The 22,306-nt window shown below is 46.9% G+C and overlaps 1 protein-coding gene across 7 annotated transcripts in view; it reads left to right on the top strand.

Annotated features, from left to right (window-relative positions):
* DACH2 (dachshund family transcription factor 2) overlaps positions 1 to 22,306 on the top strand; it is a 322,480-nt gene that overhangs the window by 283,701 nt on the left and 16,473 nt on the right. For all 7 annotated transcript variants that reach the window (XM_066581450.1, XM_066581449.1, XM_066581448.1 and 4 more), the window contains 4 exons: positions 5,342 to 5,487; positions 8,374 to 8,521; positions 17,314 to 17,457; positions 18,947 to 19,012. In XM_066581450.1, the coding sequence (XP_066437547.1) occupies positions 5,342 to 5,487; positions 8,374 to 8,521; positions 17,314 to 17,457; positions 18,947 to 19,012 (504 nt within the window). The remainder of the gene's footprint in view (positions 1 to 5,341; positions 5,488 to 8,373; positions 8,522 to 17,313; positions 17,458 to 18,946; positions 19,013 to 22,306) is intronic.

Here is a 22,306-nt window from a genome sequence, read left to right as displayed (position 1 = left end):
GAACTATGATGGAGGGGGCGTTATGGTTTGAGCTTATGATGGAGGAGACATTATGGTTGAGGGATATATTGGAAGGAACATCATGGTTTGGGGCTATGTTAGTGGGAGCATCATGGTTTGGGACTATGTTGGAGGCAGCATTATGGCTTGGGGCTATGGTGGATGGGGAGCATCATTGTTTGGGGCTATGTTGGAGGGGAGCATCAGGGTTTGGGGCTATAGAGGAGGGTTCATTGTGGTTGAGGGCTATGGTGGAGGACGCATAAGGGTGTGAGGTTGTGGTGGAGGACGCATAAGAGTGTGAGGTTATGATGGAGGGATAATCGTGGGGGAGGGATGCCTTGGAGGGGACATCATAGTTTGGGCCTATAAAGGAAGGGGCATCATGGTTGAGAACTATGGTGGAGGGGGCATCATGATGAATTTTAAGGTGGATGAGAACATTGTATAGAAGAAACTAATAGCTGCCTTCCAGGACCTGAAGCTGAAGAAACGTTGAGTGATTCAACAAGAGAATGGCCCAAAGCACACGAGTGATCAACTAAAAAATGGGGAAAACTGCAGGTTGTTAAATTAAAGGGCTCACTTACTTATTCTCCCAGCCCTTGGGATGTTGCTTACTCAAAGACATACTGCTGTCTGTGTGTTATAAATTACATAGTGTTAGTCTATAATTATGACTTAGATACAATCAGCTTACGTTTTATTAGTATTCGCTGCAGAATTCCAGGTGATTCCAAAGGGTTCACTTATTTTTTTCTTGCAACTGTATATCTCCGCCCCCAGTTTACTACTGTTCCCAAATCCATCAACAGAACGCAGCGTCTAAATAAACCAACAGAGCAGAATAAGTGTGGCAGTCAGACGCTCATATTAAGACCATTTGTCACTGGTTAATATATATGGCGCCATAAAGATACATTGTAACATTGTGTTCCTGACACACGAGCTACAAAACACCACTAAACGGTGGCGAGATATAGAGCAAGCCTGCCAGCGACTTTTCGAGGTCTTAATCTTGGGAGATAATTCTGCAGACGGTTAGTTTAATACACGCGCCGCCTGTGATAAATACCCGCCCTCATACAGATGAGAAATAAATACCAGGCGAACACAAACCGCCGCAACAGATGAGTCGTGTTCCCTCGCCGCAGATATCGCCGGGAGAACATAATGGAGAACTCTGCTGTCTCGCATGTATCTGAGGAATGTCTTTACCCCAAAGCATGTCACGACGGTTGCAATCTCGCCATTTAATCACACCACCATCCGTGTTCACGACCAATTCGCATGTCCCCGAGGGAATTGTAAAAAGGACGGGGGAAAAATGTAATTCTGCCAGAGTCTAATTGTAAATCTCGGAATTAATATGACAAGGGCGTTTGAGAAATGGAACCATAAGGAGCAGTTGTGCAATCGCCTCCTACAAAACAAATGTGTCAGGTGCTCGCAGTCCGTATATTCGGGGGACGGTTTCCCAAAAAGCAATTGCAACTGAAATTCCCTCCATAACCTTTTTTTATGTGCCAGATGTATCGCCGTGATGTATTTTACTGTGCGGCTCCTCTGAAAATGACTCATTTAAAATAGTATCCAAAACATTATTTCAGCGTAGTTTATGCGCCGCAATGAATCCAACAGGGAAATTGGACGGTTATCAAATTACTTTTTTTCCAGAGAGACATAACCATTTTTTTTTCTCAAATGGGGACTTGTAGTTACAGATGGGTCTGGGCGTGCAGTGAAGGGCTGATGGCACCAGAAGGACGAAAGAAGTGTGGTGGGGGGGGTCTGTTCCGCTCAGACTAGTAGTTAAATACAATAGAATTATGCGGAATTGCCCCTTTAATAGACCCCCATCTAGTAGCGCGTTGGACCTCCTTTGGCCTTCAGATCTGCAGCAGTTTATCTTGGCATAGGTTTCCATTAGATGGGGAAATTGTTCTGCAGGAATATCGGCCCCAGCGGACAGGAAGCTTCTTGTAGATGTCTCAGATTAGATGGAGGTGCTGAGATGTTCTGACCAGCGAACAGGAAGGGTTCAGCGATTCATGCTGCTTGTGCCAAATTTTGACTTGCCATAAGCACAGTGCAACAGAAATCTGGATCCATCGGACGGGCTGTTTTTCCATTGCAAAGTGATACAAGTTTGGCGCTCTTTTCCACTTTCTGTTTCTTAGACATAATGGCGCTGTAACGGATTGTCTGGTGCTATAGCCCATCCGTGCTAATGAATGGCGAGTTTAGTGTCCGGACATGTTAGTTGGAACACCAACATAGTATTTGGCTGTTTTTGACTCTGCAGTGCCTGTTGGTCAGAACGATTCCTGACGACAACCTCCTCTGACCCCCTTTGGTGATGAGTTTCCTTTCACAGGATCCCCTTTCCCTGGATATTTTCCTCGATCATTCTATTATCTGTATACTCTCCACACTGTCGCATGAGAAAACCACGCGGTTGGCGGTGAGGCCCAGCTAGTCCAGCACCGATGACCGGCCTCGTTCAAAGTCGCTCACATTCCTATATTTCCCTATCTAATGGGGATTCACACCGAAACAGATCCACGGAAAAGTTGTCACGTGATTTTATGCTGCACTCCGGGGTCACAGGGAAAATTTCCATACAGGGAAGCGACAATCATAAGTGGCGCTTATAAAGGGGCCGCTCAGTATACACAATTTGTATACAGTATGTATGGTTAGTGTCTCTGTGGATGATGCTGATCAGCTTTTCATGTTCCAGTTGAGGTTTGGCTGTAAGTCCATCCCCATTAACCTCTGGGTATATAGCGCAGGGCTGTAGTGTCTTCCAGAATGAAGCAGATTTCTTCAATCTGTGATGGAGTCAGGATGGATCGGGACTGGAATCTGCACAAGACACCATTGTCTCAGGACGCTGCTGTGGCTTCTTGGGGCACTACGGTGGCTCAGTGGTTAGCACCGTTGTCTTGCTGTGCTGGGGTTTTTCTTGTGGGTTTCTTCTAAGTGCTCTGGTGACCTAGAAAACAAATCTACTGATATTGTACATTAATTTTGAGTCTAGTGTATAGTATGTTAGTGCTATATAAATAAAGTATAATAAAGTGGGCCTGAACCGTTGGATGACCTCAGTGGAGCTTTGGTGAGCACTGTTGCCACTTCAGTCCACACTAGGTACAGTGCTGTACCTAGTATAGTGGCTGTACCTGATATTGCAGCTCAATCCCATTCACTTGAATGGGACAAAGTTACTTTCAGGCCATTTGAACAATGAACATGACATCACTTGCCTGAGAAGTGGCCATGATGCTCAGTTAAGCACTGTAGCCTCTTTAGTCAGCTGATCAGCAGTAATCTCAAGCGGGGAACCCCTGCAATCAACTATTGATGACCTATCCTGAGGACAGCTCATCAACAGTGTAATCCTGGAAAACCCTTTATGTATATGTATGATACACGGGGATTTCTGTATAGTTGGTCAGCTATATAAAGTTAGTGCAGATTACGGCCCCTATTACGCAGCATCATGAGTACTCGTATTTTCCTGATGATTGCTGGGCCGAGTTTGCAAGTACGGGTAAAGTCCTGCAAACTGTGAACGTTAGTGACGCTCATGTAATAGCATCCTGAAGAGGTTTTCAGTCTTATAGAAGTAAAACTTATTGTAAAGTGTAAAGTTTTGCAATTTTCTAATAGACTTTGCTTGAATTCAGTGAAGATCCTCTGCTTGCTGTCAGTGACTTTCTTCCTTACATACAAAGGATTGCATTCATCCATATCTAGTCCTGCTCACGGCTTTACATGTGTTCCAGCTGTGTCCAGTCCAGGCAATCCTCTGAGATACAGTAAAGCTCTTGGACTATTGATACATTTTACCTGCACTGATACATTGAAGAAAACTAAACCAAACCCTCAGATGTAAGATGTATTAGGTCTGTATAGATTTTTAGCCTATGGGTTTAAAGAAGAATGTTCCCGCTAAATGGCAGCAAGCAGAGATCTTTAAAATGGTGAGGAATTGCAACACAAAGTTAGGCCGTATTTACACATGTAAGTGCGATGTCTGTCCGAGAAACTAAGACCACTATTCCACAAGAACATGCATTGCTGTACATGCATTTTAACATGCAAATTGTATCCTATTTCAATAGAAAGAATGTTGTTCAAACAAAGGCTGGACAATATCTGTCTGGGATGATTTAGTGATCCTGCATTGAGCAGGAGGTTGGAGGTCCCTTCCAACTCTACCATTCTAGGATTCTAATAAAAAATCACATCTCTATGCGAATGTGATGCAAATTTTTATTTATTTTTTTGCTCTCATAGAGAATAATGGGTGATATCTAGGGATGAGCGAGTATACTCGCTAAGGCACTACTCGCTCGAGTAATGTGCTTTAGCCGAGTATCTCCCCGCTCGTCCCTGAAGATTCGGGGGTCGGCGGGGAGCTGCGGGGGAGAGCGGGGAGGAACGGAGGGGAGATCTCTCTCTCCCTCTCTCCCGCCCGCTCTGCCCCGCTCCCCGCCGCGACTCACCTGTCAGCTGCAGCGGCTCCCGAATCTTTAGGGACGAGCGGGGAGATACTCGGCTAAAGCACATTACTCGAGTGAGTAGTGCTTTAGCGAGTATACTCGCTCATCCCTAGTGATATCGCCCAAAATAACAGGAGATGCTGAGATTTTTCTGTCTGAGTCTCGTCCAAGAGAAAGACCACCCGTGTATAAATGCTTAGAAAATAATGGCTGACTTTCTTGTGCGAGTTCCGTCCATATCGCAATCAGAAAGAACTCATGCGCGGAAATCGCCTGTGTAAATAGGGCCTAAATGATAGAACTTTCATTATACAATGATTTGGCTTGGTTTATCTGGAAAGAACCTGTAAACCCGCATCACCCCGCGCAGCAGCGCCCAGCGCTCTAGATCTGCATCGCAGCAGGGTGAATGTATTTGTGCAAGACGAGAGATGTGGCGGCTGCCGCTTCACCCTGTGAGCGAGGCGCCACATCTGCTGCAGCTCCTGACTATTTCCCCTTCCTACAGACAGCGGGAAGAGTTTGGCGGTGCACCGTGATTAATCAGAGTACATTGGAGAGTTGGGTGCTCCAGTGACACCCGGGCTTCTAGACATTTTCTCTGAAGTTTAGAACTTTCCAAGTGACTCATAAAGGAAGCTACACAGTACTTGCAGCGCTGCAGATCACATAGCGCCATCCAGAGCACGGCCTGTTATAGTCTTCCCCTCCTTCTGGCATTTTTGTCCATTTTTATGACCTTATAATAGATGTTGCTGTGTTCCTGATGTCCCCATCCCCCACTATATCATGCATCTCCTAATGGCTTTCCTTCCTATGTGTTATTGCAGACGAGATCCAAATTGCCATCCCCATCATAAAACCGACCTTGGATAAAGTTCAACTGGCTGGACAGACCTTACCTCCCGGATTCCCAGCGCCATTTCTCTTCGCGGACGGGTTGTCATCCGTAGAAACTCTTCTCACCAACATTCAGGTATCTCGTCCTGCAGGAGCTCCCACCAGGAGACGATTATTGGCCGCCATCTGGAATGAAAGCTTAATTATCATATAATAAAAAGTTCAGTGACCTTTAGATATACGTTAACATGCGGTGGAGTGTGTGGTAGATCCGCACCGAAATCTGCATGGAACACGAGGATTTTAGCCCCGCATATGAGAAGGTCAACTCCCTCCTCGCTGAAAATCCGATTATATTATTATTAAAATCAGAAAATTTTCTGCTACGGAAAATCTCATATTGTGTAAATGCTTTTGATTCTGGTCATTTAACAACCCCGGTCACATGGGGACTATTTATTAAGCCTTGCATGACAGAATTCAGGTATCGTAAAGCTGCAATTTTGGCGCATGTACTTTTCAGGCATTTACATCGCACCCTGACACTTTTTCAAAAATTCCCCTTGCAGCCCATCATATTTGCTATAATCTACACTAGATATTGGTGTCAATCACAGCCGAAACCTCCCCCATCTCAGATCCAGCGTAGCTTTTCATTTGATGCCCAGAAGTGCTGCCGGATGCATCCAGAGACTTGCACCCCCTACTTGTAGCCGGGCGCACGGTTTACTTGGAGTAAATAAGTCTCAATGTACGTTCTGAATCTGCTGCGGACTTGATGCGGCGCGGATTTTCCATCCACAGTTTAACGTTTATGCTGCGGATTTTCATTTTGGATTTCACCTCTTTAAATGAGGGGATGAAATTTACGGTCCACAAGTAACAGATGCAGATTGTGACGCAGATCTGCAGCGGATTTGCTTATGCAGAAAATTTCCGACATGTAGATGTAGCCTCACGGCATGTAACACGGCTAAGGCCATTTTCAGACGAGCGTATTATCATGTGTCCGTACGACGGATATGTAGTATGTTACAGATTGGCACTGCCGTCGTATGTCATCGGAATCTGCATCTGCCTCCTTATTTGCTGTCCTTGGTTTTATTTTCTACGGGTCCATACAGAAGCGTGTTTGCCTTGTGGAAAATAGTACAAATGAATGCAAATATGGAGGCAAATGGGGCAAAAGTAGCACATACAGTGAAAAATATGGCCATGTGAATAGAAACGCAGATTTACATTAACTGTGTATTAAAGAGCATGAAAGAAGGGTCAAATGTGGAATGAAAATCCGCTTCTCTAAAAGCCGCCTCAGTCAGCTGTCGTATCCCCCATACTCAATCTGAGCCTCAGAATTCTGCAGCGGATTTACATGCCGATCCGCTCGTGGATTTAGCCTCCGTCAATGGGGAGCCACCTGACACTTCTGTTCTACTTTTCCACAATGCAGATACCAATATTGGTGCTGTATGAACAACGAAGCAGATTTACATGGCTGTCAATCGGAAGCAAAAATGACGTGGATTTTAAATAATAAAGCCGCTTACACGTCTGAGGGGGGAATTTATTAAACCATTTCTGCCAGATTCAGGCATCAAAAAGTTGCAAAATGTTGGTCAAGCCATGCTTCTGCAAAAAAGGTGTAACTTTGTAACAGGTACGCTGTCTCACGTCACTTTTCTGAAAAGAGGGGTATGGCTTGTCAGAAGGTGTCATGGCCTCCCCGTCCCAACACATTTATGTCCACTCCTAGAAAGTGTAGATTTCTGTGTGGGTGCAAGGAGGAGCGCGAATGCGCCTGATGTATGAAGAGGTGTGCACCTCTTCGTCCTCTGCTCTCCCCATAACTATAGGGCATGCAGAGGATGTGGTTGCACCCAGGCCCAGGAGCCTTAGGCCCCCTGTCCACGGGTGATGCGAAGTCCCGCAGCAGATCGCCGCCGCCCGGGAGCAGGAGCCGCCGCCGATTCTCCGCTGGTCAGCCCTATCTGATAGATAAGCTGGCCGCGGAGAATCGGGGCAATTCGCAGCATGCTGCGAATTGCCCGCTGCGAGCGGAGAATCGCAATCATTCTCCGCTCGTGGACAGATGCCGGCGCTTTCCATAGCCTCTCTTCTCCATATAAGGAGCCCAGTACTATGAATAAAGCATTATAGTTGGGGGGGCTCTGTTATAGATTTTGCATTGTGGCCCAGAAGCTTCAAGCTACTCCTATGCGTTGAGGTTAAGAGAAGTTTGGGGGCTCCAAAATAAACTTTTGCACCAGGGCCCATGAGCTTTTAGCTACGCCCCTGTATACTAGGCACATTGTGCACAATAGAGATGATCTTTAGATCCCTTTTCTTAATGCATTGTTTCATTTGTAAGTCCCAATATGTTGTAATAATCGCAGCACAACAGATATATAGGAGAGAAATACTCACTAGAGCTGAATGGGCTCACTGGGTGCCAAGCTGAAAATGGATGCAGACCTCCCATCCACAGTCAATCAAGATATGTAACGGTGTCTTCAGCAGCATCCAGGGTTGTTGAAAAATTTGCAGTAACTTCTTAGAAATTTAAAACTTCACCTTTAATCCATTTCGCATATAAATACAGCAACGTTTCGACTGTATAGTGTACAGTCTTTATCAAGCCAAATGCTTTTGGCTTGATAAAGACTGTACACTATACAGTCGAAACGTTGCTGTATTTATATGCGAAATGGATTAAAGGTGAAGTTTTAAATTTCTAAGAAGTTACTGCAAATTTTTCAACAACCCTGGATGCTGCTGAAGACACCGTTACATATCTTGTTTCATTTGTAACATCTTTGTAAACTATGACCCAGTTCACTGACAGCAAGCGATGTGCTAACGAAGTTCTACTCACACAAGCTCTCCCCATGGTCTCTTCGGTCCCCACCCATTGTCTGATATTGGCACCAGTGGGTGTAGGAGACAGAATTTCCAGCCACTGCGTCTGTTAGTGCCTCATCTCATTTTGGGGTTCAGATTTACACCGCTGTTCCCTTTTTTTTAGGGCCTTCTAAAAGTCGCAGTAGACAATGCAAGAGTACAAGAAAAACAGATCCAACAGGAAAAGAAAGAGTTAAAGATGGAGTTGTGCCGGGAGAGAGAAATGAGGGAGAACCTGGAGAGGCAGCTGACGGCGGAACTACAGAGCCGAGGTGAGCGCTGTACCCTTATGGAACCCCGGGATACTCTAAACCTGCACCCCGGCGGTGGCAATGGAGGGCTCCTTTAAATCTGGAAGTAATTAGACAAAAATGTAAATCTCAACCACAACGCCCTCCAGATAAAAAAAAAAGTACAGGCCTAATGGGTTAATGATGGACTTCTATGGATCTTCAACCTTGTACATGGGCACCCGATGGTTAACAGCGAGCGCTCACTATAGATTGCATGTTTCCAGTGTAATTTGTGGTGAGTTATCACCCCATATGGGTTGTGGCTGGTCACATGAAATCGTTACTGTCCCATCTGTGGGTTTTTGGCTTCCCCATGAAATACAGCCCCCGATCCCTGGAGTCAGCAGAAGCTCCGCAGCGGCTCCCGGAGATCGGCCGTGAATCTGGTTAATTACAACATGTAACAGTTTTACTGCATGTGTGAGAATAGAAGCCAAACAGTCTGCAATAAGAGGGGTGCAGGGGGGACCCCAGCACCTTATGTAATACGAGGCTCCACTGGAAGAGTACTAGTCCATAAATGATGTATAAAAATCATATTCACGGCCGGCTGCTCGTTGTGGGAAGTTTTACTTCATCCAAATTTTCCACAATGAGAACGATTTTCCACTAGAACAGTTACTGGCATCATCCGAATGTCAGCGATGAACTTGTCCCCAGCAGAACGTCAGCCACCAGTTTGGCCTCATTGATTTCTTGCCAATCCCTAACAATTAGTAATTGCTACGACTCTGTACATTATGTGGTTGGATCCAGATCGAGTCGTTTATAGGAAAGCTTCAGTCAGGAGCTGATCCAGAACTTCTCATGTGCAATATTTAGCACAGTACATAATACAGCACCAGAACCAAGTTTATTACATAAATGTAGCACCAGTGTCAAGCTCATAACATAAATACAGCACCAGAACCAAGCTCAGTGTGCAAATGTAACATGAAAACAAAGCTCAGCACATAAATACAGTCTCAGAACTAAGTCCATAGCATAAATACAGTAGTGGAACAAAGTGATTGTGTTCTGGGGGTCCTGATAGCGGTGCTTTGGAACATATGAGTGGGAGGTACCAGAGCCAGGAGGAAGAGGATTCATGTAGCTCCACAAGATGCTGCCACACAGGTCCACCTGGACAGATGATATTCTTCCTCTAAGGGGCAGTCGCCCCACCTTCATCTGACTGGTGCCCCCCATACAACCCATAAGATGGTTCCCTGTGCAATCGCATGGGTTGCACGTATCTCCGACCAGCCGGGTAAACTTATGAAAGGAAAACTGTCCATGATGCCCATATAGCTTTCATATTCTGATCTGGTCAAATGAAAGCTGCACTCTGATTGGTTGCTATGGGCAACTCAGACAATTTATCTTTAGACATTCGGCTAAATCTGCACCATAATTGTAGTTTTTGCCTAGACTTCTGCTCCCTTATCTAAATTATTAACTTACAGTGGCTTCTTTTCAGAGAGCCACCAGAGGAACAGTCCCTGTTTACATTACCACTACATGAATGCTGCATGGCGGTAGTATATGGGCTTTGTCTGGCGGAATTATACTATGACATGTCTATTACATGGGCATAATTAAAAACTACAATCTGATTAAAGGAGTGTTCCCAAATGAGCCAAACCCAGTTGAGCCTGGAGGACCGCTGTATATCAGCTGGCCAAGAAGAAACTGTTGAGCATGGCCTGTAATTCAAAAGTCAACAGGAGTTCTGCAAACAAAGTAGCACAGTGAGTCCAGCTGCTGCCACAGCTCCAGAGCTACAGAAACAGCATAGTTTGCTATTTGTTAAACTCCCATTGACTTCACTTGCTGTTTCCATAAGTCCTGACCACCCCCAGCCACTGCATACAGCCAGGCCGGAGATGGGTACGAGTCCTAGAGGCGGGACCTGCATCTACCAGGCATTTATGGTCTTGCTGCATATAGCTGAGATGAGAATATCCCTTTAACACTCCACCAGTTTAGGATGAACTATGTTCTGCAGGAAAAGGACATTACAATCTTAGACGAACAGAGCTCATTTTATGTTAAGCAGCTGTAGCTGCAGTTCTATCAGGGCCACTGGTAATCTTTAGGATCCGCCGCGGGATACCGCAACACCCATGGACAGGCAGCTGGAGGGGGATGAGACCAGCCTGCAGCAGAGAAGCTCTGTGATTCTCCTCTTTCTCCTCCTGTTCCTCTGGTGGGGTGACATTTTTATCATGTTATCACCCTGCCACCAGAAAGCATATTTTCTCTCTGATTGTCCCATATGTGTTTTTTTACCAGAACAGGAGTGAAATAATTAACACTAGCTCATCTAATCACTCCTCTACACTGTTTAACCTCGCAGATGCCGCAGTCATTGCTGTCTCTAGCATCTAAATGTTTTTACAGAAAAAAAATAAAAACTTTTTTTCCCCTTACACAAGGCTTTAAGTATTGAAAAAAACTAAAAAGAACAGAAAAACTACACATGCTTTTGCCACATGCATAACAATCCATACTAAAAAATATTACATTCTTTATGCAGGACAGCAAATTCTATTGAAAAAAAAAACAACTAAAAAAGCTGTTTTCTGAGCATCTCCGTTCCCCAAAACAGGAATATAAAAATAATTTTTAAAAATTGTACTGATAAAAACAAGTTGTCCCACAAAAAAAAACAGGCCTAACACAGCTTCGTTGATTGTAAAATAAAATGCTCCTGGTCCAGCAATGTGGCGCCACACAAAAGGTCTTTTTGTAAAAAAAAAATTTAAAAAAAATTATATTGTGCAAAAGGGGTAAAACCCAATAAAGCCTCTATAATTTTGGTGTTGTCATAATCATAATGCCCTGTAGGGTAAAGGTAACATAATATTTATACCATATGATGAAGCCATAAAAATAAATAACTTTTTTCCCATTGAACCACAAAAAATTAGGTTATTAAATCCATTATATGTACCCGAAATTGGTTCCTATAAAACAAACTAGAACTCGTCCCGCACAATACAAGGTGTCATACAGCTGCACTGATGAAAACACAAGGGGATACAAAGTATTACTGGCTCTTAAGGCTAAAATTAGTTCTGACACTAGATGGTTTGACATTCACTCAGGGCTCATTCACACAAATGTATTTTTGCTGCTTCCACTTCGATTTCACAATAACTTCTGCAGCAAATCCTTATCACATTATATTCAATGGGAATCGATGCCTCAGTCTATAGGGCACAGATTTTTGTCTGCACGCACGTCTCTTATGTATGTGCGGGAAGACGAAGAAGTGACTTGTCATTATGGACACAGATTCTGCGCCACTTATGCATGCGGATTTAAAAAAGCAAAATATCTGTGTGGATCAATGGTTCTACATGTGCATAGCCACAGCAGAAATCCACAGCTCAGTCTGCCGCGGTTGTTAGAGGCGGAATCCATACAGGAAAATCTGTGTCCGATTCCGCTGTTTAAACACTTGGGCTACTTATATTGGCTATTTTATTTATTTATTGCACGCAACAAAAAGTTCAGCTGCTCAATGGGACGGCATTCTGTGCCGATACCCCCGTCAGCACCAGGCGTGATCACCTCCGCGCTGTACATTACTTCACCGCCATTTACATATACAGTATAAGTATAGAATCCCATCCTATGGTTTCACAGTCTCCGATCCCGGTTTATGATCACTCTCCGGCGGCTGTCTCATCCGGGTGATTCATAAAGTGCCGGAATTTACAGACTCTTCGCTTTCAGTTCATATTTTTATTTCTGTGAATTAACAGGATTTAAATAGTTTCATTCGTCTCTGCAGCCACAGCAATGATCTGATCTAAAGCCTCATTTCCTTCCATTTGTATATATCATTGACACATAGTAAAATGACTGCAGTGAAATATGGAGGCAGCGAGCTCAGATTTTATCAGCAGAGCATTAGTCTTAATTACACACACTTACTCATAGCCAGAAATGTATTTATAACCAGAATGACTGCTGGATGCAGAGAAGACAGCGGTTACCACTTGGCGGATACAACGTGGCGCAGGTTCGGTGGGTGCTCCATCAGTCAGGACCTCCACTGCAGCCCAGGGGCTGTGGATGCTCAGTTATTGCCCAAATCTCCTTTCATGCTTTTTGTATGGTGGTTATTCATAAGGTTAATTAATTTAATGGACCCTTTTACCCTGACACACTCTTCATTCATTACTAAAGGGGGTCAGACACCTCGTGGGTGTCTGCACAGTTTTCTGGGGATCTGTGGGGTCTTGGACAGTGATGGACTTATATGTGTGTCTCTCATGCCAGAGGCAGTGGCTACTGTGGGTCCCTATGATTTCTCTGGTAAAAGATCACTAAAGGTGGAGGCCCCCTTTAAAAAACTGCTGCAGTCTACAAAGTAAAAATGAAAATGAATCTCTGTCCAAAATGGAGCTGGAATGACTAGGAAATAGTGACATCAGTAGAATAGTGAAATAGTCTTCTGATCTGCTCCTCCTATGTATCCAGTAGTGCGCAGACAAAGAATTTTGGGCGAAGTTCTGCTTTATTACTACATAAAATATTCAGCTGGAGATTCAGTCATTATTGTGAGGTAAACTAAAACGCTCAAATCCTTTTTCAGGTTGAATTGTGATGAAAGTTCAGTTCAGCACGAACCTGAACCTCAGCTGGTTTGTTTCAATCAGTAAAATCTCCTTCAGTAGCTTTTTCTTCTTCCTTCTCCTCCCTCCACCTCCTTTTTTTCTTCCTTCTTCCTCTTTTTTTTTCTTCCTTCTTCCTCTTTTTTTCTTCCTTCTTCCTCTTTTTTTTCTTCCTCCTCCTCCTCCTCCTCCTCCTCCTCTTTTTTCCTCCTCCTCCTCTTTTTTTCCTCCTCCTTATCTTTTTTCCTCCTCCTCCTCTTTTTTTCCTCCTCCTCCTCTTTTTTTCCTCCTCCTCCTCTTTTTTTCCTCCTCCTCCTCTTTTTTTCCTCCTCCTCCTCTTTTTTTCCTCCTCCTCCTCTTTTTTTCCTCCTCCTCCTCTTTTTTTCCTCCTCCTCCTCTTTTTTCCTCCTCCTCCTTTTTTTTCCTCCTCCTCCTCTTTTTTCCTCTTATTTCCTCCCCCTTTTTTCTCCTCCCCCTCCTCTTTTTTCCTCCTCCTTTTTTTTCCTCCTCCTCCTTTTTTTCCTCCTCCTCCTCTTTTTCCTCCTCCTCCTCTTTTTCCTCCTCCTCCTCTTTTTCCTCCTCCTCCTTTTTTTTCCCTCCTCCTCCTTTTTTTTCCCTCCTCCTCCTTTTTTTTCCCTCCTCCTCCTTTTTTTTCCCTCCTCCTCCTTTTTTTCCTCCTCCTCCTCCTTTTTTTCCCCTCCTCCTTTTTTTCCCTCCTCCTTTTTTTCCCTCCTCCTCCTTTTTTCCCCTCCTCCTCCTCCTCTTTTTTTCCTCCTCCTCCTCTTTTTTTTCCTCCTCCTCCTCCTCCTCTTTTTTTTCCTCCTCCTCCTCCTCCTCCTCTTTTTTTTCCTCCTCCTCCTCCTCCTCTTTTTTTTTTCCTCCTCCTCTTTTTTTTTTCCTCCTCCTCGTCTTTTTTTCCTCCTCCTCGTCTTCCTCCTCATCCTCCTCCTCTTTTGTCGTCTTCCTCCTCCTCCTCCTCGTCTTCCTCCTCCTCCTCGTCTTCCTCCTCCTCGTCTTCCTCCTCCTCCTCTTCCTCCTCCTCCTCGTCTTCCTCCTCCTCCTCCTCATCTTCCTCCTCCTCCTCGTCTTCCTCCTCCTCCTCCTCCTCCTCCTCGTCTTCCTCCTCCTCCTCGTCTTCCTCCTCCTCCTCCTCGTCTTCCTCCTCCTCGTCTTCCTCCTCCTCCTCCTCGTCTTCCTCCTCCTCGTCTTCCTCCTCCTCCTCGTCTTCCTCCTCCTCCTCCTCGTCTTCCTCCTCCTCCTCGTCTTCCTCCTCCTCCTCGTCTTCCTCCTCCTCCTCCTCGTCTTCCTCCTCCTCCTCCTCGTCTTCCTCCTCCTCCTCCTCCTCCTCGTCTTCCTCCTCCTCCTCCTCCTCCTCGTCTTCCTCCTCCTCCTCCTCGTCTTCCTCCTCCTCCTCCTCGTCTTCCTCCTCCTCGTCTTCCTCCTCGTCCTCCTCCTCCTCCTCCTCCTCCTCGTCTTCCTCCTCCTCGTCTTCCTCCTCCTCGTCTTCCTCCTCCTCCTCGTCTTCCTCCTCCTCCTCCTCGTCTTCCTCCTCCTCCTCCTCGTCTTCCTCCTCCTCCTCCTCGTCTTCCTCCTCCTCCTCCTCGTCTTCCTCCTCCTCCTCCTCGTCTTCCTCCTCCTCCTCCTCGTCTTCCTCCTCCTCCTCCTCGTCTTCCTCCTCCTCCTCCTCGTCTTCCTCCTCCTCCTCCTCGTCTTCCTCCTCCTCCTCCTCGTCTTCCTCCTCCTCGTCTTCCTCGTCCTCCTCCTCCTCCTCGTCTTCCTCGTCCTCCTCCTCCTCCTCGTCTTCCTCCTCCTCCTCCTCCTCCTCGTCTTCCTCCTCCTCCTCCTCCTCCTCGTCTTCCTCCTCCTCCTCGTCTTCCTCCTCCTCTTCCTCCTCCTCCTCCTCCTCGTCTTCCTCCTCCTCCTCCTCCTCCTCCTCCTCGTCTTCCTCCTCCTCCTCCTCCTCCTCCTCCTCGTCTTCCTCCTCCTCCTCCTCCTCGTCTTCCTCCTCCTCCTCCTCCTCGTCTTCCTCCTCCTCCTCCTCGTCTTCCTCCTCCTCCTCCTCCTCCTCGTCTTCCTCCTCCTCCTCCTCCTCCTCGTCTTCCTCCTCCTCCTCCTCCTCCTCGTCTTCCTCCTCCTCCTCCTCCTCCTCGTCTTCCTCCTCCTCCTCCTCCTCCTCGTCTTCCTCCTCCTCCTCCTCCTCCTCCTCCTCGTCTTCCTCCTCCTCCTCGTCTTCCTCCTCCTCCTCGTCTTCCTCCTCCTCCTCCTCCTCGTCTTCCTCCTCCTCCTTCTCCTCGTCTTCCTCCTCCTCCTCGCCTTTTGTCGTCTTCTTCCTCCTCCTCCTCCTCTCCTCCCCCTCCTCCTCCTCCTCCTCCTTTCCTCCTCCTCCTCCTCTCCTCCCCCTCCTCCTCCTCTCCTCCCCCTCCTCCTCCTCTCCTCCCCCTCCTCCTCCTCTCCTCCCCCTCCTCCTCCTCTCCTCCCCCTCCTCCTCCTCCTCCTCTTCTCCCCCTCCTCCTCCTCTTCTCCCCCTCCCCCTCCTCTTTTCCCCCTCCTCCTCCTCTTCTCCCCCTCCTCCTCCTCCTCTTCTCCCCCTCCTCCTCCCCCTCCTCCTCCTCCTCTTCTCCCCCTCCTCCTCCTCCTCTTCTCCCCCTCCCCCTCCTCCTCCTCCTCTTCTCCCCCTCCCCCTCCTCCTCCTCCTCTTCTCCCCCTCCTCCTCCTCCTCCTCCTCTTCTCCCCCTCCTCCTCCTCCTCTTCTCCCCCTCCTCCTCCTCCTCTTCTCCCCCTCCTCCTCCTCCTCTTCTCCTCCCCCTCCTCCTCCTCCTCTTCTCCCCCTCCTCCTCCTCCTCCTCTTCTCCCCCTCCTCCTCCTCCTCCTCTTCTCCCCCTCCTCCTCCTCTTCTCCCCCTCCTCCTCCTCTTCTCCCCCTCCTCCTCCTCTTCTCCCCCTCCTCCTCCTCTTCTCCCCCTCCTCCTCCTCTTCTCCCCCTCCCCCCTCCTCTTCTCCCCCTCCCCCTCCTCTTCTCCCCCTCCCCCTCCTCTTCTCCCCCCCTCCTCCTCCTCTTCTTCTTCTTCTTCTTCTTCTCCCCTCCTGATCTTCTTCTCCTCATCTTATCCTCCTCTTCTCCTTCTCCCCCTACTCTTCTCCTCCTCATCTTCTCCTTCTCCCCCTACTCTCCTTTCCTTCTCCTCCTCCTCTTCTCCCTCTCTTCCCCCCCTCCTCCTCTTCATCTTCTCCTCCTCTTCTTTCCCCTCCCCCTCCTCTTCCACATCATCTTCTCCTCCTCTTCTCCTTCTCTTGTTCTCCTCCTCCCCTTCTCCTTCTCCTCCTCTTCTCTTCCTTCTACACTTCCTTTTTCTTCTACATCCTCTTCAAAATTTTGCTTGTCACTTTTCTTGAGAATTTTCACAGCTAAATATTCTGCAGCGTCCTGTGGTATATTTTGTCCCGTGTAAAATCGCTCTTATACTCCAGTCACCTCCAGAGCTGCATTATTAAAGTCATGAGTCTGCTACTTTCCTGTGAGCTCTTGAGTTGCAGGGCTTTCAATCAATGGCCGCCTTTTGCAGTATTACATGGTAGTAGATGGCTCAATTTTCTGGATGTGAGCAGTGTACATGTTAGAACTTCTAAGTCTTGGAAATAGAAGCTGCCCCTCTGAGGGTCTTACATAGCGGAGGTTGGTGATCTGAGGTCCCTACTGCCTCCTCGTCTCTCACTGTTGGCCCCCAGTGACTGAGTGGGATAAATAGAGATAACTAACCCCCAGATCCGCACGCAGGTTCACAGGTGGTGTTGTCTGTAAAGCAGCCAGTTTTGGATAAACACAATTTACCATACTGTACGCAATTCCAGCTTTATGTGAAAGCGGTTACAGAAAAGCGTGGAATCGAGGTTTTACTGTATCTATTTAGTCGGCGGCTCGGAGTCATTTCCAGCGTATTATACCAGCAGCAGTAAATTTTAAATGGATTATAGTCACAACCTTGATATCCTGCAGCTATTACCTGGAGAAAGTGATTATCGCCGGCGCTCACAGGGAAACGAGTGGAGGCTTTTGTATCTGAAACGCGTGTGTCTGACTCTCAGAGCAATAAAAGCTCCTTCTCTGGGAAAATATTCCTCCGAGACCGCGGATGACCGTAACACCTGCAATTTTTGTGTCTTACAGCAACAATTCAGAAGCGCTTGAAAAAAGAGAAAAAGGCGAAAAGAAAATTACAAGAAGCCCTAGAATTTGAGTCGAAACGACGAGAACAAGTAGAGCAGGCACTTAAACAAGCCACGTCGGGAGACGGCCTCCGGATGCTAAACGGTAACCACGCATCCAGCTATTTGTGGCTAGATGAATGGGCTGGCACGAAACTGAACTGCAAAACTCAATCAGGAGCTCAGACGCTGCGCCGAAAGCAGGAGGAAGTGTGTGTGTGTGTTAGGCTTACTAGGGGGGTCAACGAGATAAGAAAACGCAAAATTTCCGGTTAATGTTGACTCACAAGTACATGATAGGTACAGAACATGTGGAAAACATTGTAAAGCATGTCTTCATATGTACAGGTGTAGCAGACTGGAATATGTCATCCAGCACAAATGCTGTAACTGGGAGACATGTAATCAACATAGCAGGACTATAGAGCATTAAGGCTTCCCATGGACAGATAGTTCATTGCGTTACCCACGGCGATAATCCGGCCGCGGGTAACGCAGTGAATGCTTTCCATAGTGTTGCTATGGAAAGCACACCCTCTGTCCACGAGCGGAGAATCATAGTGATTCTCCGCTCGCGGGATTCAAATCACGGCATGTCGTGATTCTCCACGGTGAGCCTATGGCTGCATGTCCACGGGCGTGAATCCGCTGGTGACAAATCGCTGGCGGATCACGCTGTGTGAAGCTTTTTCATAGCGTTGCTATGGAAAGCGCAGCCGCGGCATCCACGAGCGGAGAATCATAGCGATTCTCTGCTCACGGGATCTAAATCGCGGCATGTCGCTATTCTTCGCACCGAGCCTATCTGTCAGATAGGCTCACCGTTGAGACCTGTCTGCGCTCCCCCCGTGGCGGAATATCACTGGCGATATTCCGCAACGGCCGTGGACAGGGGGCCTAGCTGTCAGATAGGCTCACCACAGAGAACTGTCAGTTTGCTCCCCGGCGTCGGAATATCGCTAGCGATATTCCATCAGGCCGTGCACAGAGGGTCTAACTGTGATGTTACATAGGACTGCAGGTCACATCTACTACATTATCTGTCCTCAGAGAGTTATCACTGTGTTATCTGGGGTGTTACATAGGACTGCTAGTCACATCTACTACATTATCTGCTCTCGGAGATGTATCGCTGTGTGTTGTCTGTGGTGTTACATAGGACTGCAGGTAATTACTACACGGTCTGTGAGTTATGACAGTGATACACTCCCTTCTGCTTCAGCTGTTTGCCCTCTAGATGGCTTTTCCGTATTGCTGATTTGCATCTCTCTAACAATCCTTTTAGTGCCTCATGGCTTCTGGACTCTCTGCTGCTCTCAGTGCTTGTGGACATTTGAGGATGACGGCCCCTGTTCACACAGCTGACAGTTTGTTACATTGTATCCAGTGTAGGCACAACCACATCAGCAGGACAGGTCTGTCTCTCTCTGGTTCCTGATACCTTGTTACAATGTGTCAGTCTGGAGTGCAGGGTGTTGATCGCACAGAGCATTGTCTATACTGGATACAACTGCAACAGAGCCTCAGCTGTGCGCAGTGTTGGCTCAGGACTGGTTTTCAGCCTCCGTTAATACATTATTATGTTTGTCTTTCAGACGCTTGTATCCCCGAAATGGAAACAGAGCACAACGGCTCCCAGCACGACAGCCCACCCATGCAAGGTAACAGATGACTCTGCGCCTGATCCCTCCTGTCCGCCGCCGCGCAGGATTAGACGCGCTTTCCCTTAAACCCCCGGAATTGAACTTGTCATAGTCTCCTTTATTGCTCTGTGTCTTCAGCTCACCAGAAAGCTCAATAATTTACTGTCGTGCCGGTGATTGCGGCTCAGCCGTCTGGGTCACATATGGCCGCTTCATGTCACATTGTATCGGGGTTTTGGTTTTTTTTGCTCTGTTTTGCTTTTTGATTTGACCTTTGGCGCACAGAGAGGATTTGTGAGATGGGATGATTGTTTCACAAGTGAACTGTGTGAATGTAAAGATGTCGCTGTTAATTATACCCCAGAGCGTCAACACAGCGCAACGCAGGATCTGTTCATCTACTCAGTCACAATTAAAGGGACAGTACACAGAGTGGAGACTTAGATGAGCGAGGATAACTGAACTGAAACACACAGGGTCAAAGCAGGCAATCCATTGGTCGTTACAGACTCATCCGATTACAAAAATAAAATCTAGAGGTGTAATATACGGGATAGCAAAAATTGGATAAAACCCTTTTTATAATCCATCATTGCCAATTGCTCATTTATGAATGCCTCCCATCCTGGGCGGAGCTTAATTGTCACATGAGCTCGTCACCTGACTACTATGCAGAGTAAATAGTATAGTATAAGGAGGCGGAGTCTGACAACTATTTGTTTCTGTGGGAATATAGGCGTCACGGAGATTCCAGTAGCTGCAAACTGTTACAAAGTAGAAACCTTACTGTAACAATATGTGCAACACACAGCATTCATGTTGGGAGTCCGCACACTATAACGCCAGTCTCACACAAGCGTATTTGCACCTGTAATACAGATGAGTGTCCCGGCCTCACCGCTGGTCTACTGCTCTGAGCTCCTATGAGTTTGGGTCGGTGGACCCATGAAGAGGCCGGGGCACTTGTCCATCTTGTGGGCTCATAAAGGTGCATGTGTGAAACAGGCCTTTAAGGAGTTGTTTAAAGAGCCTAAAGACTCCCACAGACCTGTCATGTCAGAACCTCCAATTCTGGCTTGTGTGTGACATCAGGGCATGTGGCCCCCCTCTCTATACGCATTATGTATCAAGGGGGCTTATGATAACACCTTACCAGTGTGCACCATACATGTACGGCACATGCCGAGTGTCTGAGGTTGACTCAGCCTTCCATCCTTCCCAGGTCGGTAAAATGAGTACCCAGCTTGATGGTGGGTAAAAGATGACTGGGGAAGGCAATGGCAAACCGCCCCGCAAAAACAACCTGCCAAGAAAACGTCACGATGTGACATCACCCTATGAGTCAGTCATGACTCTGCTTGTACCAGGGGACTTTACCTGTTACCTGTGTAATGCAGATCAGGCAGCGCCAATGTGTCTGAGGAGCTTCACCACTTTCCTCTACACTGCCTATCCTAAACATGGCTGCGGATGGAGGGGCACATAACCAGACCCATTCATCAGCGGCCTGATCATGTGCTAGTCTGCCATGTTGTTCATTAGAGGCTGCTGATTGACGGGTCTGATCATTTTCCCCTCCATCAGCAGCCATGTGACTCGTTACATTGTTTCTAGCCCATAGTTAAAATATATATAAGGCGGCTAACGCTTTTACGGCTGGTTACAGCGGGCAGCGTCCTCCACTCCTGACCTGGCGGTATTTTTATCCATTCGTGCCCACTTTGCATAATGTAAACACCGGGCGTCGTTACATTCACCACCCAAATCAATGTATTTTGTAAATGACATTGAAGCACAATTGAAGGAGCGGCAGAGCAGGATAATTATTTTTTTTAGTTTTTTTTTCGCTGGTAAAAGCAAATTAAATTAGCGGATCTCACACAAGTCTAAAGAAAGCGAGCGGCAGCCATTAGCCGGAGCGTAATATTTTCTCTTTACTGCTCGCTGCCATTTAGTTATTATCCTATTGGAAATCTAATTATAAACCTTTTACTCCCCAGTCAAACTTCACAGTTTTTGCAAGCTTAGCACTGACAAGTGAATTCATTACATTTGATTGCTCGCGCCCGGATTGACTGAACTTCTTGCCGAGACCTAAAAGCCTGTTCAGTTTCTCCGATTCCCTGTTTGCACATTAGTGGAACAGCTCCTTTAATTAATTAGTATGAACAGCAGTAACATGAACTGCTGAACAGAAAATAACTTCCTTTTATGATCGCGGCGAGAATTTCCTTCTTTTTTTTCTCCTCTTCGCCCGTTATACCTTTTAGTTAAGTTTTGGTTTTGTTTTATTGGCACAATCTGCATTGGATATAAAGTGTAAAAACATGGAGGCATTGATGAGCGCGAAGAGACGAGAGCAAAACTCCATCCAGTGTATTCTGTGTATGTCCTTCTAGGAGGGTCTTAAAGGTTAACTTCACCCAGGGCTTGTGAAGACGTGTCCCCCTCATCCGTCCTGTTACTAGATATGTCCCCCTCCACTGTCCGGAGAACAGCTGGAGTTCTACAAGGTGCTGGACACATTTCTGAGAGACCCCGATGACACGGTTGCAGCAGGTTGGCTGCATTTCTGCCCCTGAGGTTCTCTGTTGATTGATATCTGATGACTATGCAGCCATTGGAGGACACTATCATGCCTGTGGAGCAATGGTGAAGGAAATTGGTGGAGCAGATCCAAATAGTGCCTACGTGGTGGAAGTAGGACTGTCAGAGCAAGAAAGAGGATGGTAATCCAAAAGATGTGAAGATGCTGCCCTTGTAGATATTGCCTTGCCAAGCGCAGGCATGGTATGTCATGGAGAGCACAGGCAAAGACTTGGTAGAATGGAGCAACCTTCCACAGGATGAAGCAGAAGCAGCAAATAGATGAGTGAAAATCCTTCCCTATATTAAATTATATTAAGACCAGCACATAAACGTGTTTCGAGTTGCAAGACGTCTTCATTTGTGCAGCTGGGGTGTAGGATGGTATAGTGGGAAGCCAGGCTGGTCCGTTACATGATAGAGGGAATCAGCACTAGGATAGGATGGCAGTCCAGTAGCTAGTAGGTAAGATGAGCGAATCCAATCCACTGATCCTTCCTACTGGCTCCTAGACTGCCATCCTAGTGCCAATTCCCTCTACCATGTAACAGTGCAGCCCAGCTCGCCGCTCTACCATCCTATTCCCCAGCTATACTGAAGAGGAGGTCTTGCACCTCGAAACGTGTTTAGGTTCTGGCCATCATATAATTTAATAAAGGAAAAGGTTTTCACTCAAACATTTGCAACTTGTGATTCATCCTATGGAAGGTTGCGTCATTCCACCAG

This window comes from Eleutherodactylus coqui, chromosome 10 (genome assembly GCF_035609145.1).
Source record: "Eleutherodactylus coqui strain aEleCoq1 chromosome 10, aEleCoq1.hap1, whole genome shotgun sequence".
Taxonomy (NCBI): Eukaryota; Metazoa; Chordata; class Amphibia; order Anura; family Eleutherodactylidae; genus Eleutherodactylus; species Eleutherodactylus coqui.
This window is presented reverse-complemented; position numbering and strand designations above follow the sequence as displayed.